This window comes from Silurus meridionalis, chromosome 4, assembly GCF_014805685.1.
Source record: "Silurus meridionalis isolate SWU-2019-XX chromosome 4, ASM1480568v1, whole genome shotgun sequence".
NCBI classification, from domain to species: Eukaryota; Metazoa; Chordata; class Actinopteri; order Siluriformes; family Siluridae; genus Silurus; species Silurus meridionalis.
The window spans coordinates 7,890,603-7,904,136 of NC_060887.1; the positions used below are offsets into that span (position 1 = coordinate 7,890,603).

The 13,534-nt window shown below is 42.2% G+C and overlaps 2 protein-coding genes across 4 annotated transcripts in view; one reads left to right on the top strand and one right to left on the bottom strand.

Moving 5' to 3' along the window:
• Positions 1-1,159: 1,159 nt before the first annotated feature.
• On the top strand, positions 1,160-3,686 carry gbx1 (gastrulation brain homeobox 1). The gene is made up of 2 exons (XM_046846633.1): positions 1,160-1,896; positions 2,355-3,686. Exons 1-2 carry the CDS (start codon positions 1,449-1,451, stop codon positions 2,879-2,881), a joined length of 975 nt encoding a protein of 324 aa, XP_046702589.1. The 5' UTR covers positions 1,160-1,448; the 3' UTR covers positions 2,882-3,686.
• Positions 3,687-9,671: 5,985 nt separating this feature from the next.
• Positions 9,672-13,534, bottom strand: part of agap3 (ArfGAP with GTPase domain, ankyrin repeat and PH domain 3) — a 107,737-nt gene continuing 103,874 nt past the window's right edge. For all 3 annotated transcript variants that reach the window (XM_046846568.1, XM_046846570.1, XM_046846567.1), the window contains exons 17-18: positions 12,525-12,780; positions 9,672-11,809 (exon numbers count right to left, since the gene is read on the bottom strand). In XM_046846568.1, the coding sequence (XP_046702524.1) occupies positions 11,594-11,809; positions 12,525-12,780 (472 nt within the window). In that variant the 3' untranslated portion in view covers positions 9,672-11,593. The remainder of the gene's footprint in view (positions 11,810-12,524; positions 12,781-13,534) is intronic.

Consider the following 13,534-nt stretch of genomic DNA (forward strand, 5'->3'; position numbering starts at 1 on the left):
GGCTGTGTTGTAAGTGCTGGGTTTGAATAGATCAAAGATCGCGAGGCCACTCAATGGGGTCATTTGCATTTTTCGGAGAATAATTACTACGCGGGGTCCAATCAGAGTCGGAGGTGATGGTTAATCAGACGGCTGGTCGGTGTGAGAGAGAGAGAGAGAGAGAGAGAGCCCACCTTCACCGCGACGACCACCACCACTTCACAGCACCCAATCATCAGCGCGAGCCGACTGGCATTTATAATGCCGCAAAAAGGACTAAGGGCAGAGGAAGTTTATATAATAATAATAATAATAATAATAATAATAATAATAATAATAATAATATTTAATTATATTTAGTGGTCGTTTATGTATTCTTCTTCTTCTTCTTCTTCTTCTTCTTATTGGAAAATTACAAAATAATTATACAATACAATAGTAATCATTTCAATAATAATGATTATGATATTATAATTATAATTATTTTTTTATATTTTTATTATTATTATTATTATTATTATTATTATTATTATTATTATTATATTTGTTCCTATATTTTCCCTCCCCATCCCTGAAGTCCTCAGGTGCTCACCCCCGAATCCAGATGTTTCACCAACCCCTGTAAGTTCAACATCCAAAACGTGATCGCATGCAGCAACTTTCTCTTTTATTGTATCCGTGCTCTCATAGACCACCAATCCCCCCCCCAACCCCTCACAATGAATAAGAAGCCCAACAATCATTCACTCTCTTCCACACACGAGGGCCAAAACATCTGCGGTACCATCGGCCCCTGCGTTTTGGACAAAACCAAAAACAAAAAAACAGAGGAAAGAAAGCAGAAGCGTTTGTTGCGCGTCTCCTCCTGAATACTGAGTAATTGCTTGTCATCAATCACGATTACTAATAGATGATCGGGTCGGTGTGGTCACCGATTACAGGGCTGAAGCGGTGTCTCGCGCGCCTCACTCACTTTGCACCGGGCCATTGTAGAGAGGGGGGTACATGGGGGATGTGGTAGAGGGGGGTGACTTGACCCGTCTGTTTGGTATCCACTGGGAAAGCGGCGCCAAAAAAAAAAGGCCCTGAATGAGGAAATGAAGCGTAATTTGAGGAAGATGGATGAGTCTCCAGGGCGACGCCCCCTTCTATCCTCTTGTGTTGATGGTGCACGCTGACGGTGAGACACAGAGAGAGAGAGAAAGCGAGAGGGAGAGGGGGATAGAGAGGGGGAAAAGAGAAGGGGTGGGAAGCAAGGAAAGAGAGGTCGGTGCGTGCGTGTGTTTATGTCTCACTATGTGACAAATGGTGAGAGAGAAGGACTGAGCTGGAGAGCTAGAAGAAAAAAACAACCAAAAAGAAGAAGTTTTCCCGATTAATCGTCGAATAATCGCCAGGAATACGTTCCGCTTCGCAGGCAAAGGGGAAAAAGGATTTACGCAGGTGACGGAACGCAGGATCTTTGAGCCATGCAGAGGCCGAGCGGTCCAGGCACGGCGTTTTCCATAGACTCTTTAATCGGAACGCCGCAGCCGCGGCCGGGACACTTGCTCTACACGGGCTACCCGATGTTCATGCCGTACCGGCCGCTCGTCATCCCGCAAGCTTTGTCCCACTCGCCCCTGCCGTCGGCCATCCCACCGCTCGCACCGTTGGCGTCCTTCGCCGGGCGTCTAACCAACACGTTCTGCGCAAGCCTGGGCCAGGGAATGCCCTCCATGGTGGCGCTCACCACCGCGCTGCCGGGCTTCTCGGAGCCCGCGGACGGCTTCTACGCGCCGCAGGAGATCTCCGGGCCCCGGCTGAGCGCGGACGCGGCGATCGGGCGCCAGGAGAGTCCGCACGAGGAGCTGCACGCGCGCGACAAGGCGGCCGCCGAGCTACTCAACTTCTCGGAAACTTTTCACGGCGTGGCAGGTGAGCGCGTGAACATGCATTCTTTATATTTCGTTTTTCCGATGCAACAACAAAAAAAGAAAAAAAAACGAATTTCTCTACTCGAGAAAGAAAGTAGTAGTAGTTTTTTCTTTTTCCTAAAAAAATGTGCAAAAATTTCCTAGCAATAAATAAATAAATTGAGCAGGTAAACAGTAGAATTAAAAAAATAAATAAATAAAAAACAGGCTGAATGTCAAATCAAATGAAATAAAAAAATATTAATAGCATGCATGCGCACATTAAGAGAATTTTTTTTTATGATACAAAGATTTATTAATTTATTTGTCTTTTTGTTATTTTATTTATTTCTGTTTAACTGTTTTAAACCAGGAAGGAAATGATGTTAGAATCGTTTGCAATGCATAAAAAAAAAGTGAACAGAAGGAGGGGAATAACGCGCGTGTGTGTGTGTGTGTGTGTGTGTGTGTGTGTGTCAGGTGAGACCAAGCTCTACAGCTCGGACGACGAGAAGCTGGACCTGAAGTCCGCCGAGGCGGCGTGCAGTGAGCGCGAGGACAGCTCGGGGGACAGCGAGAACGAGAGCTTCTCGGACGGCCACAGCTGCAACTCCAAGGGCAAACTGAAAGCGGAGCCCCTGAGCTCGGCTTCGGCGGCGGCGGCGGCGGCGTCGGGCGCGTCCTCAGCAGGCAAGAGCCGGCGGCGGCGGACAGCGTTCACGAGCGAGCAGCTGCTCGAGCTCGAGAAGGAGTTCCACTGCAAGAAGTACCTGTCGTTGACCGAGCGCTCGCAGATCGCGCACGCGCTCAAGCTCAGCGAGGTCCAGGTGAAGATCTGGTTCCAGAACCGGCGCGCCAAGTGGAAGCGCATCAAAGCGGGGAACGTGAACAGCCGCTCCGGCGAGCCCGTGCGCAACCCAAAGATCGTCGTTCCCATCCCGGTGCACGTGAACCGCTTCGCCGTCAGGAGTCAGCACCAGCAGATCGAGCAGGGCGCGAGGCCGTGAACTTAACAAAAAAACAAAAAAGAATAATACAAAAAATACAAAAAATTGCGCGCTCCAAGACTCCTAAATGCATAAAAAAAAAAAACAATGCATGAAGCACAAAAAAAAAAACAACAACCGGGAATTAATCGCATCTAGACGGATTATTGTTCGAACTAGATGTCATTTTTTTATTTAAGAAAAAAACAAAAAAAGAATTATAGTATTTTTTTTTCTTATAACGTGGCCATGTCTTTAATTTATTGCTTTGTAAATAACGTGTAAATAGAAACCACGTGTCTGACGCGACACGCCCATGTGCACTATGAAATGAAATTTGTTTAAAAACGTTTTTAAACAACAACAACAACAACAAATATTTATCACTTGCAGTCTTGTTTATCTGCATGTTTCTTTCTTTTTTTTTCTCAATGTTGTTCTCACATGTTGCACGTGTTTCTCCATTAATCATCATCATCATCACCATTATCGTGGTGGTCTTTAGAGACCACTTATTGATGGGAAAAGAAAATCTTCAAGAAACAATAATCGGATGAAATGAATAAACAGTTGTAGTCTGAAGGACGAGGAAAAAAAATTGCAAACAAAAAATTGCCTAATTGGCCTAATTATGAATAATGGGTCCATCAGGTCTTAAATTAGGCAGGATGACGTAGCAAGTAATTAACCAATAGATTAATTGATACGTTGCTCACACGCATGGCGGGGTTCGTTTCTTTTTTTTTTTTTTTTAAAAAGGAGAATTTTTTTTTTTACTTTTACAAGATCGGAAAAAATCTAAGAAGTAGGAAAAAAATTATATACATATTTCCTGATTATTATTATTATTATTATAATAATAAAAGAATTACAGAAAACCATTTGGTACCTAGAACATTATTTAAGCATCAAATTGAATAAAACTTTCAATTAAAAAATAAAAATAAAAAAAAGGAGGAAAACCCGAAATTCCGTTTCAAAACGCACCTATTATTCATATTTATTTATTTATTTATTTTTCGATGTTTTTTCTTTTTTGTTTTTTTGTTCAAATCCCGACTACATGTTTTTCCATATTCAGAAATGTTTTTTTTTTTTTTTTTAAACAGGTTAATTATTCATTACAGAAGTGAGCTCTTTTTTTTTTTTTTCTGCCTTAATTAAACTTATTTCTGTGCTCGGATTTTTTGTGTTTCTTTCTTTCTTTCTTTTTTTTTAACTGAATGTGTTTTTCGTCTAAAACCATGAGCAGTGCTTTTCCGACTTCACCACAAAAACACACAAAAAACACACCGAAACTCACATTTCTAGAGTTTAATTAAATATTCAAAAAAAATGCTAGAAATATATATTTATTTCGTTCATGTATGAAAGTGTCCTTTTTGCCGATTGCAGAAAAAAAAAAACATCTGGATATAAATGCGATCAATGTTTGGAGTGTTTTCACTTTAATTATTAAGTATTTTTTATTTATTTATGATCAAAAATGAATAATTTCTGTTCTTCAAAAAAAAAAAATGAACCCCCTAGAAACACAAGCCAGTAATGATTTTTGGATTTTTGACGTGAATATAAAAAAAATAAATAAGAGAGAGAGAGAAAGAGAAGGGGGAAAAAAAAGAGAGTGAGAGAGGGGTTGTGTTAATGAGTATGAGACTCATTTGTCTCTCTTTAGGAGGCCATGTTGTCGGAGAGAAGAGTGATGGATTTCTACACTGGTCATATTCACCTAACAGTAATGATCTTCAACATCCATCACCCTCTCCCTCTCTCTATCTCTTTCTATCTCTCTGGAAATCTCATTTGGTCACGTGAGGACAATTGTTGATTGACAGGACAAATCCAAGTGATGAATGAACGAACAAAAAATTCAGGCTCCATAGTTTTTTTTTTTTTTGCATACAAATACTATTTAAAAAGTAAAATTAAATTAAATAAAATATTATATATATGTTCCATTTGTACGTTATTATTATTATTTTTTTATAAATAGATTTATCAATCAATAGATGCGCCTGTTAAACAAACGTGTGTCTGAAATGGAAAGATGACCTTCTTAATTCTTTTTTATTATCATTATTAATAATATGCTTTTACGAAAATGACATTATGATGCGTTTTGAATACACTCTTAACCAGAGGTAGTAAAAAAATAATAATAATGGAATAATCCGTATTCTTCTCCCTTTTTTTTTGTACAATTCAGGTGGAAAAATTCATATAAAATTCAAAATATATATATAAAAAAAAAAAAAAAAAAAAATTAGGACTCCTATCCCAAGCTATTCACTTGTTCAAGGTGAAAGAAAATATAAATTGCATAGTCTCACCTTTATTTCCGAATGAAATCCTTCTAGACGAAGACGTCTGGTACTTCGGTGTAGAACTGTAGTGCAAATATTTCTCCCATTCCTCCATTTGTGAAGTTTTGTTAGTATGTGGATTTTGGGGACATCGTCTGCACAGCGTCATCAATGACTTTGTATCAGAAGGTCATGAGTTTAAATCTCAGCCTCACCAAGATCCCATTTCTGGGCCCCCGAGCAAGGCAAATAAACGAATGAGACAAATGTAAGTCGCTCTGGATAAGGGCGTCTGCCAAATATATATATACAAACCTAAAAACACCTGGCCATAAGTACGGTATGTGCTTGTTGAGCATCGCATTCCAAATTCAGTCCCAATGTGTTCTGATAATTCCCTCCACTCTTCTGAGAAGATGTTCCACCAGATTTTGGAGTGTGGAGTGTTAGTAAAGTCAGGTAGTGATGTAGGTGAGAAGGTGAGGGGGTCTGGGGTGCAGTCAGTGTTCACGTTCATTCCGAAGGTTTTTAGTAGAGTTGAGATCAGAGCTCAATAGCAGGCCGCTCAAGATCTTCCTCTCCAAACCATATATTCATGGAGCTTGCATTGTGCACAGGGGCATTGCCATGCTGGACCATGTCCATACCGTGTACAAAGACAGTTTGGGGAAGAACCACATATGGCAGGAAAGGTCAAAAGTCCCAATACTTTTGGCAATATAGTGTATCGTTTACACAGATAAGCGAAATAAGTGACCAAGACTATGGAAGTTCAGTTCTCGGCTTTTGGATTTCATTTTGCCTTGATGGGGATTGCAGGACTAAAATTGGCAGTTTGGACAATTTTAGGGTTTAGCATAATTTTGGCAAACGACAAAATTATCCAGAGCGACTTACATTGATCTCATTCGTTCAACTGAGCAGCTATGGGCGCTTGAGGGGGTGGCAGCTTGGTGTGGCGTTAAACTCACAACCTTCAATTGCAAGTTTTAACCACTAGGCTACCACCTTGGCATGTTTACTTGCCGACAATTAATTGATTTACTGGCCAGTTTATATTTTTGAATAATGTCAAACTTTCTCGGGATGTATCGGATGGTCAGGAACGACCTGGAGGACAGCAGTGACGGAGACGGAGATGATTGAGGTGCTGAGATCACATTGCTCTTGTTTATAGGTTAATTGTCACCAGGGAGGTAATTAGCCAATAATTATGTAATTAAATATGTGGACATGGCGTTTGAAAACAGACCACCACCTCACCTCACCTATTGCCTCTAGATAATGCGGCTCATTGGAGGGCATGTTTAAAGCAATAGAAGATGCAGGAAGTTGTGATACCCAGGCTTGAACCCCCTCAACCAGTAACCCTGAGCTTCACCCACTGAGCTACCACTTCCCTTAATAAAGAAAATCCAAATTATTCTTAAAAGATTAAATCAGGGCTAGACCATGTCAAGTTTTCCCCCAGTTTAGGGGGGTGTCAATGGGGTCAATGTCCAACACTATTTTATATCTTGATATAAGAGGATATATCAAATCAAATCAAATCAAACAACCATGGGTGGAGTTCGGTGTACAACCTTGATTCATCTAAAACGATCGTTTGCACAAAAGGTACATTTGTACACAGGTCAACGTTTGGTAATGATATATATGTCAATCGCAATCAAACAACTGATACGCTTGGGTCTTGAAGGTCCTTTGAGGTTGATCTTTATGCCTCAAAGTATTCCAGATTATTTTAAGTAAGTGGCGTCTCTGTTTTTATTTAATTGAAAATGTTAGACATTGTCCAGTAACACTGTAACAACAAACCCCCGGCCAGAAAATGAACCGACAAATCTGGAAAAAACCCCACATCTGGCTAAATTTTAAATGGGCGTTAGAGATTTTCCGACACTCCACAGCTCACGCTAAGTTGGTTTCATGCCTTGCGCAAGCTCACGTCCAAACCAAAATCACGAATTGCTGATCGAGACAGTTTGTTCTACTTTAAGTCAATAAAAGTGACTCTACTGTAATCGTTAACAAAAAAATACAAAACTTTTTGGCTAAGAAGCATGCGCTAGCTTTTCTGCCAGTTGATACGTAGCTATTATAACAGTAGCCCCCTCTCCTACCTCTGCACTTAAAAAATACACCTAAATCTAACATTCTTGTCTTCTTTTTTTTTTCAAAGCTCTGTCACATACTGAGGTATTTTTTTCCTCAGAAACATCACATCATCTAGTTTAACTTCATTAGGGCTAGTTAGGGCCTTTCCTGACACATCTTACCTCAGCCGTTATCAGTTAGCAGTGCCAGTGAAGGAGCTCGAGGTCAACATTTTTGCCAGCAAACGTGAAAATATTCTCCGCAGCTCCGAAATAAACACTTCAACCATCCGCTGACCAACCCCTCAACGTTCAGACGCGATCGAAACATACACGCTGAGGTAAATTTTTTTGCTAACGCCAACTTTTCACCACAATATAGTAAAATAGTAGTAATACTAGCATTCCAAGTTGTGTGAATGTAAAAGCAGGCACAAAATATACTTAAAACCAGAATGTAAAGTTTTTTTGCCACAAAAATTTTAATTATTTATTTTTATCTGTAAATCTGATGCTTGAAATATCATTTTCCATGAGTTATCTAGCTTAGGTTCTGGAACATGCTAATCGCTAAAGTCATAAAGTTTAAACGAAACCTGCATCTATATATTTTGACCCAAAAAAATCCATAAATCAAATATTAGAAGAAAAATCCTATAATATATATGAATTATAGGATATAATATACAGAATTTCCCAAAAACCTCATCTGCAATTAGGCTAATTTTGCTTTAAGAACATAAAAAAAAAAGCTCCCTTTGGTTCGTCTCATTTAATTTCAAGTCAGGTTTTTTTTCCCCCAATGCTAATTAGGACAACAAGGTTGATTGGATAATTGCTGTTCTGTCACTGTTTGAGATAAGATGCTACAACCGAAAACACACAGGTCTCTTCCGAGCGTTCCTTTTCCAGTTGCGTGCGATTGGAACGTCGTTATTGAGCTAAATGCATCTACAAGGTGGTATCAAAAAGTTTCAAAACTGTTTACAAAAAGTATTTTATATACATTAGCCCCCCCAGCATTCCTGCCACTTCTGGAATGTGTCCTCGAAGTCTTCTTTTCGAGACACCTTCCACGATTGGTGCTGGATCTTCGAAATGGTGTAAAAAAAACGGCAACCTTTGAGCTGGGTCGTCTTGGGGACGAGGGCGAAGTCCGCAGGAGGCAATTCTGGCAAGTAGGTCGGGCGCGGAAGTGAGATCACGTGGAGGTTCGCGTGTGGTCAGAATAGCACCTGTTACTTATGAAAGTCGGTGCCCCCCTTGACTGTGCGTGCAGCCTTGCGCCACCATTCGTTGGCGCGTTTCAAAACTGTTCTCGATTCATTCGCATACCACCTCGTATATCCATCAAAAGCTGGGTTGTGAAGAATCAAATGCTTGCTCTTGGGTTCATAGTGAATCTGGAGGAATTCCTGGTGCGAGGAAAAGGAACAGGTAGAAAAAATGGTGCTTAGAAGAAACCTGTGCATTTTGCTAAACAATCCACTGGATGGTGGGAGGAAACCGAAGAACCCAGAAATGGTACTTTTATCTTGTTTTTTAAACGAATGGATTCATTAATATGATTTCTAACATTGTACCCAACGCCGACTGGTCCCTCAGACCAGGTTCTCTCAGGCAGCAGGGTCGCTCATCAAAAGGAGGTCCTGATGAGCGTCTGGGATGATCCTTGGCGTGTGTGTGTGTGTGTGCAAGTGTGTGCGAGTGCGGAGGACGCCCACGAGCCTGAAAATATGGGCAGATGCATCGAATCGCACAAGATAAACAAGCGATGAATTTCATCAGGGCCATCATAGCCTTAATTTGGCTGCCTAATGAGTCAGATCCAGTGGCGGAGATAAAAGTTGTCAGAGGCGCGGCTCTAATGAATTTCTTGCCACTTGTAATCAAGGTTGGCTGTCTGAGGAGCAATGATTAATGGAACCCTGGAGGATTCCCTCGGCCTTCGGCTCTCATTACGGCTAATGCATTCTCAAGCAAATTAACGCGGAAAAGAGGAGGGGGTGCGGGTGGTGGGTGGCGACGGAGGAGAAGCAAGCGAGAGAAGAGGGATGCGGCGAGCACAGCAGGCAGAGATTGTGAGAAGAGACTGAGCGAAAGATAGGTGAAGGCAAACAGCAGGGAGACGGTGAGACTCTAAAACGAGCGAAAACGAAAGGAAGACGCCCCAGAAAGAAAACGTGAACGTGAGTCCAATAAGTTTCCTCCTGAACCCTGGATATGGTACGATGCAGGAATACTCACTAGTCTGGGAACCAGCAATTGGATTAGGCATATGCAGGAAAAGTGGGAGGGACCTTGGACGTACGTACCATGTGCTCACGTCACGTGACTTTTTTTTTTTCCTTCTTTTTTTTTTTTCCCTTCTATTTTTTTTTCAACAGAAAAAAGAACAACTCTCGGATGCTCCATGGTAAAAATTGTTTTTTATTGGAGTGTTTACGATGTCAATAGTCAGCCAAGCATTCGAGCGCACACACTCATGAAGTCACTTCATAATGTAATAAAAAAAAAAAAAACACATTTCAAGAGCGGGAGAGAGAGAAAAAAAAAAAGATAAAAAAAAACAATATTTACATCCGGCATTTTTTTTTATAAATATGTCAAATGTACATCATTATACACACACACAAAAAAGTACCTTCAATGGTCAGGCAATGTGAAGAGAGACCACTGGTACTAGGGTGGGGGCGGGGAACGGGGGAATACAAAAAAGAAGAGCGCAAGACTTCAGAACCGTTTCGGCGGCCCACCAGGTCTCCATCCAATCAGCATACGGTAGAACCCGGTTGAATCCACAGGCAACACGTTTATGAGATGGGCGAATGAATGAAGACGAAGTGCAGGTTCCTTGTAATAATAAAATAAAGGTTCGGATACATCGGTGCGAACAAGAAATCATTTTTTTTTGTTTTGGGGTTTAGGTGTATAACGGCAAATACAGCTAGCTCGATGCTAGTCAATTTCTGCGAAACCTTGCAAAACAATTTGCGATGGCAGACACGTCAAACACCGAGTGACCAAAGGATGAGTTTGAGTATGAGTATATACGAGGAAAAGCTGTGGGTTTTTTGTTTGTTTTTTTCGTATTCCCAAACAATTTAATGGGGTTTTTAGGTTACTGCGGGTTCAAGGCGGAAAATTTCCCCAATTACCTGGCAACCCGGCTAGCAAAAGGGGGCCGGACATGTTGCTCAGCAAAACGAAAATACTGCACGGTACAAAAAGATAAAAGATTCTAAATCATCCTGCTTCGGTTCTTGTCCTCGTAGCTACTTAATGTGAGGCGAAGTGGTGTTTGTTTCAAAGATAGAACAACAAAAAAAAATGCTAGCTCATCCGAATCGCCATGGAACGGCCATGCTAGTATCTTTACTAGCGATAACTTTTATCCCGCTAAGAGTCACTACAGAGGTTGGTCAAGCCTTTGTTTTGTTTTTTTGCTAATTATTTAGCACCTAAATAGTAAGATGAGGCAGTCTGAGGAAAATATAAGCTACTATACACACACACACACACACACACACACACACACACACACACACCGTTCTGTATGTGATCTGGAGTACCGTCACGAATCGCACGTTCAGTACGAAATGAAGAACCAAAAAAAAGTCCTCGTCGAATGCATAATCAAGTACGGAGGAGGTAAATGAGCATTCTCTAAGCACGCACACAAGTTCACAGAGGAACGTAGGTCGCATTGAGAGATCTTTCGTTTTATATATAGTTAGAGAGACAGATAGAGAGAGAGAGAGAGAGAGAGAGAGAGAAAGAGATGGAGCGTGTACATAGACCCCGGTGTCAAACAGTCAGGCGACCACTTCAGCGTCCTCGTTCCGATCGGTCTCACAAAGCCCTGATAACGACGTATTCTTCTCAGCTCGGGGGGTAATCATGTCCTTCAGCCGCGGCTGAAGAGGTATTCTTAAGCGGCGGCTATCGGTTTTGATGAATTCTGCGGCGAGGGGGAAAAAAATTGCGTCCCGCGACCCGCGCCTTATTAAAATCGCCAACGGGTTCGCGTCGTCCTGTAATCAGTATACAGGCGTTTTTTCTTTCGTTTTTTTAAATCCAAACCATATTAAATTCTGACACAAAAAAACATTCTACTGAAAGCGTTCTCCTAGATGGACTTCTTGTTGTAGAGCAGCGTAGCCTTGTGATATAACGATTGATTTTGGGGGAGTATTGGTCAATCTGGCACATTTAGACACCTGACTTAAGATCTGGACGTGAACGGACCTCATTTAGACACCGAAAGGGAAGTCACAGTATAATGGCACACTAAAGGCGTACAGGACGGGCGTATTATCGGGAAGGGCCGGGATCTACATGATGCTAATGCTGCGATTCATCTCGCACTGTCCATTGTTGTTGTTGGCGTTGGGGTTGTGGCGTGTCCCGGGTGGCGTCGACGCACCGACGGAGTCCGTAGGGCAGCCGTGTTGGACCAGGATGTCGACGCATTCCTGGCTTCCCGCACGCCGGGCGAAGAAGAGTGGCGTCTGACCTCGGGCGTCGCGACTCTTCACGTCCACTCCGTACTGTCCGCAGGAAGTAGAGAAACACAAAAAAATGATTAGAAAGAGTGGGGAAAGATTGCGGCGTGAAATTTTTTTTCATCTGCGTAATTGGATAATAAAAGATCCGTGGACCTTAATTAACCTAAACATTAACGGCCTCGCGCAACGCTTCGGGAACATACGTACCTCCTGGACTATGGTTAATTATGAGGTCGCAAGGCGCTGGTAGTTTTTTCCTTTTCATTTAGATCTGCTGAGAGCTACAGGGCCGTGTTTCTCCCCCAAAACAAATATCGCACTTTAGACTTTTGTTTCCCTGTTAAGTATTTCACCATTGCCAAAAAATGGCCTCTGGAGGCGGCTGGAGGCGTATAAAAAAATCTCAACTTCTAGTTCAAATATACGCTATAACACAGTGTTGTCTGAATTCGTGTTTCTATAGGAGCGGTTAAGATCTTCCAGGTACGAACATAAGAGAAAATGTTTTCCCTTGGGGAGACATTCTGTGGGGTTGTAGCTTAGCGGTTAATGATTCGCTAGATTGAATCCCAGCCACACCAGGCTGCTACACTTTCGGGGTCCCTGATACAACTAATACCATAAAATCTATATAATTCTAAATGCTAGCGCCCCCTAGCATTCTTAGGGTATGGAGTGGACAAGTCAGGAAAAAAAAGAAAGAAGTGGCTATTACTGGCTTTTTTTTTTATTCTAGCCTTTACCTCACAACCCTTACCCAGATAAGCAGCTGCGTGATGACGACGTTAGCCATGGCGCAGGAGAGGTGCAAGGCGGTGCGGCCGTCCCCGTCGCCGTACGTCTCGTTCACCTCGTCCTTACTGCCGTGAGCCAGGAGCAACACCACCAGCCTCAAGTCGTCCTCCACTACGGCCCGCAGGAGCTGCTGCCCCAGGGGTACATCCGACTGTGGCAGGCCCAAAAGAAACAGCTTCTGCTCGTACTTCGCTCTGATCCAACACTCCTTCTCTTCCCTGAGAAAAAATGAGGGGGTGCATGATGAGTATCTAATATATACATTTTTTGGTTTTGCTACAAGCGTTTCTCAACGCACACGCACACGCACACACACACACACACACACACACACAGATGAAGAAAGCTCTCTTTACGCGAGTGTACATATAGATTTAGCGAAGCAGATGTCCTGCAAGATGTTTCCTTCTTGTCAGGCCTAAAGGGCTTTAATGAACTCCGCTAACAAAAAGAGAGAGACGTATGGCTTCGCGCCGCATCGCTCTCCGTCTTCTTTTGGGTGCGAGCGTTCATCATTTACAGCAAATGAACCCACAGGCGCTCGGTATTGCGTGCGAGTTCGTAGCACTTTTGAGCGAGCATCGCTGTCACCGCTGCTCAGCACGCACAGTAAGCGGGAACATATTTCATCTGCCGTGTGTGCGTCGACTAATAGGGCTAGACTAACAAAAAAAATGACAGCAAGCACGTTGGTTTAAATCCCGTGATGGCTTGCTAGTTTAGTGTTTTAAACATGGCTCCCGACGGGGTCTACACTACATTATAGGCTAAATCAGACACCGTTTGGAACTCTGCGGTATAAGCTTTGTTCTAATCCTATGATTAACCACTAGATGCAGTTTATCCCCCTCAGGAACCCTTGCAGACACTTTTCACCAACCGTTGAAAGGTTTCTCCGGAGTCCACTATTTAAACACTCAGTTGTTTTATCCCTAAGTTTACCCCTACATTAGTTTTCATTTTTCTGTGTTT

Coding starts and splice junctions, on each gene's coding strand:
- gbx1 (XM_046846633.1), top strand. CDS start 1,449: ATGCAGAGGCCGAGCGGTCCAGGCACGGCGTTTTCCATAGACTCTTTA. Junction 1,897..2,354: donor AACTTTTCACGGCGTGGCAG/GTGAGCGCGTGA, acceptor TGTGTGTGTCAG/GTGAGACCAAGCTCTACAGC.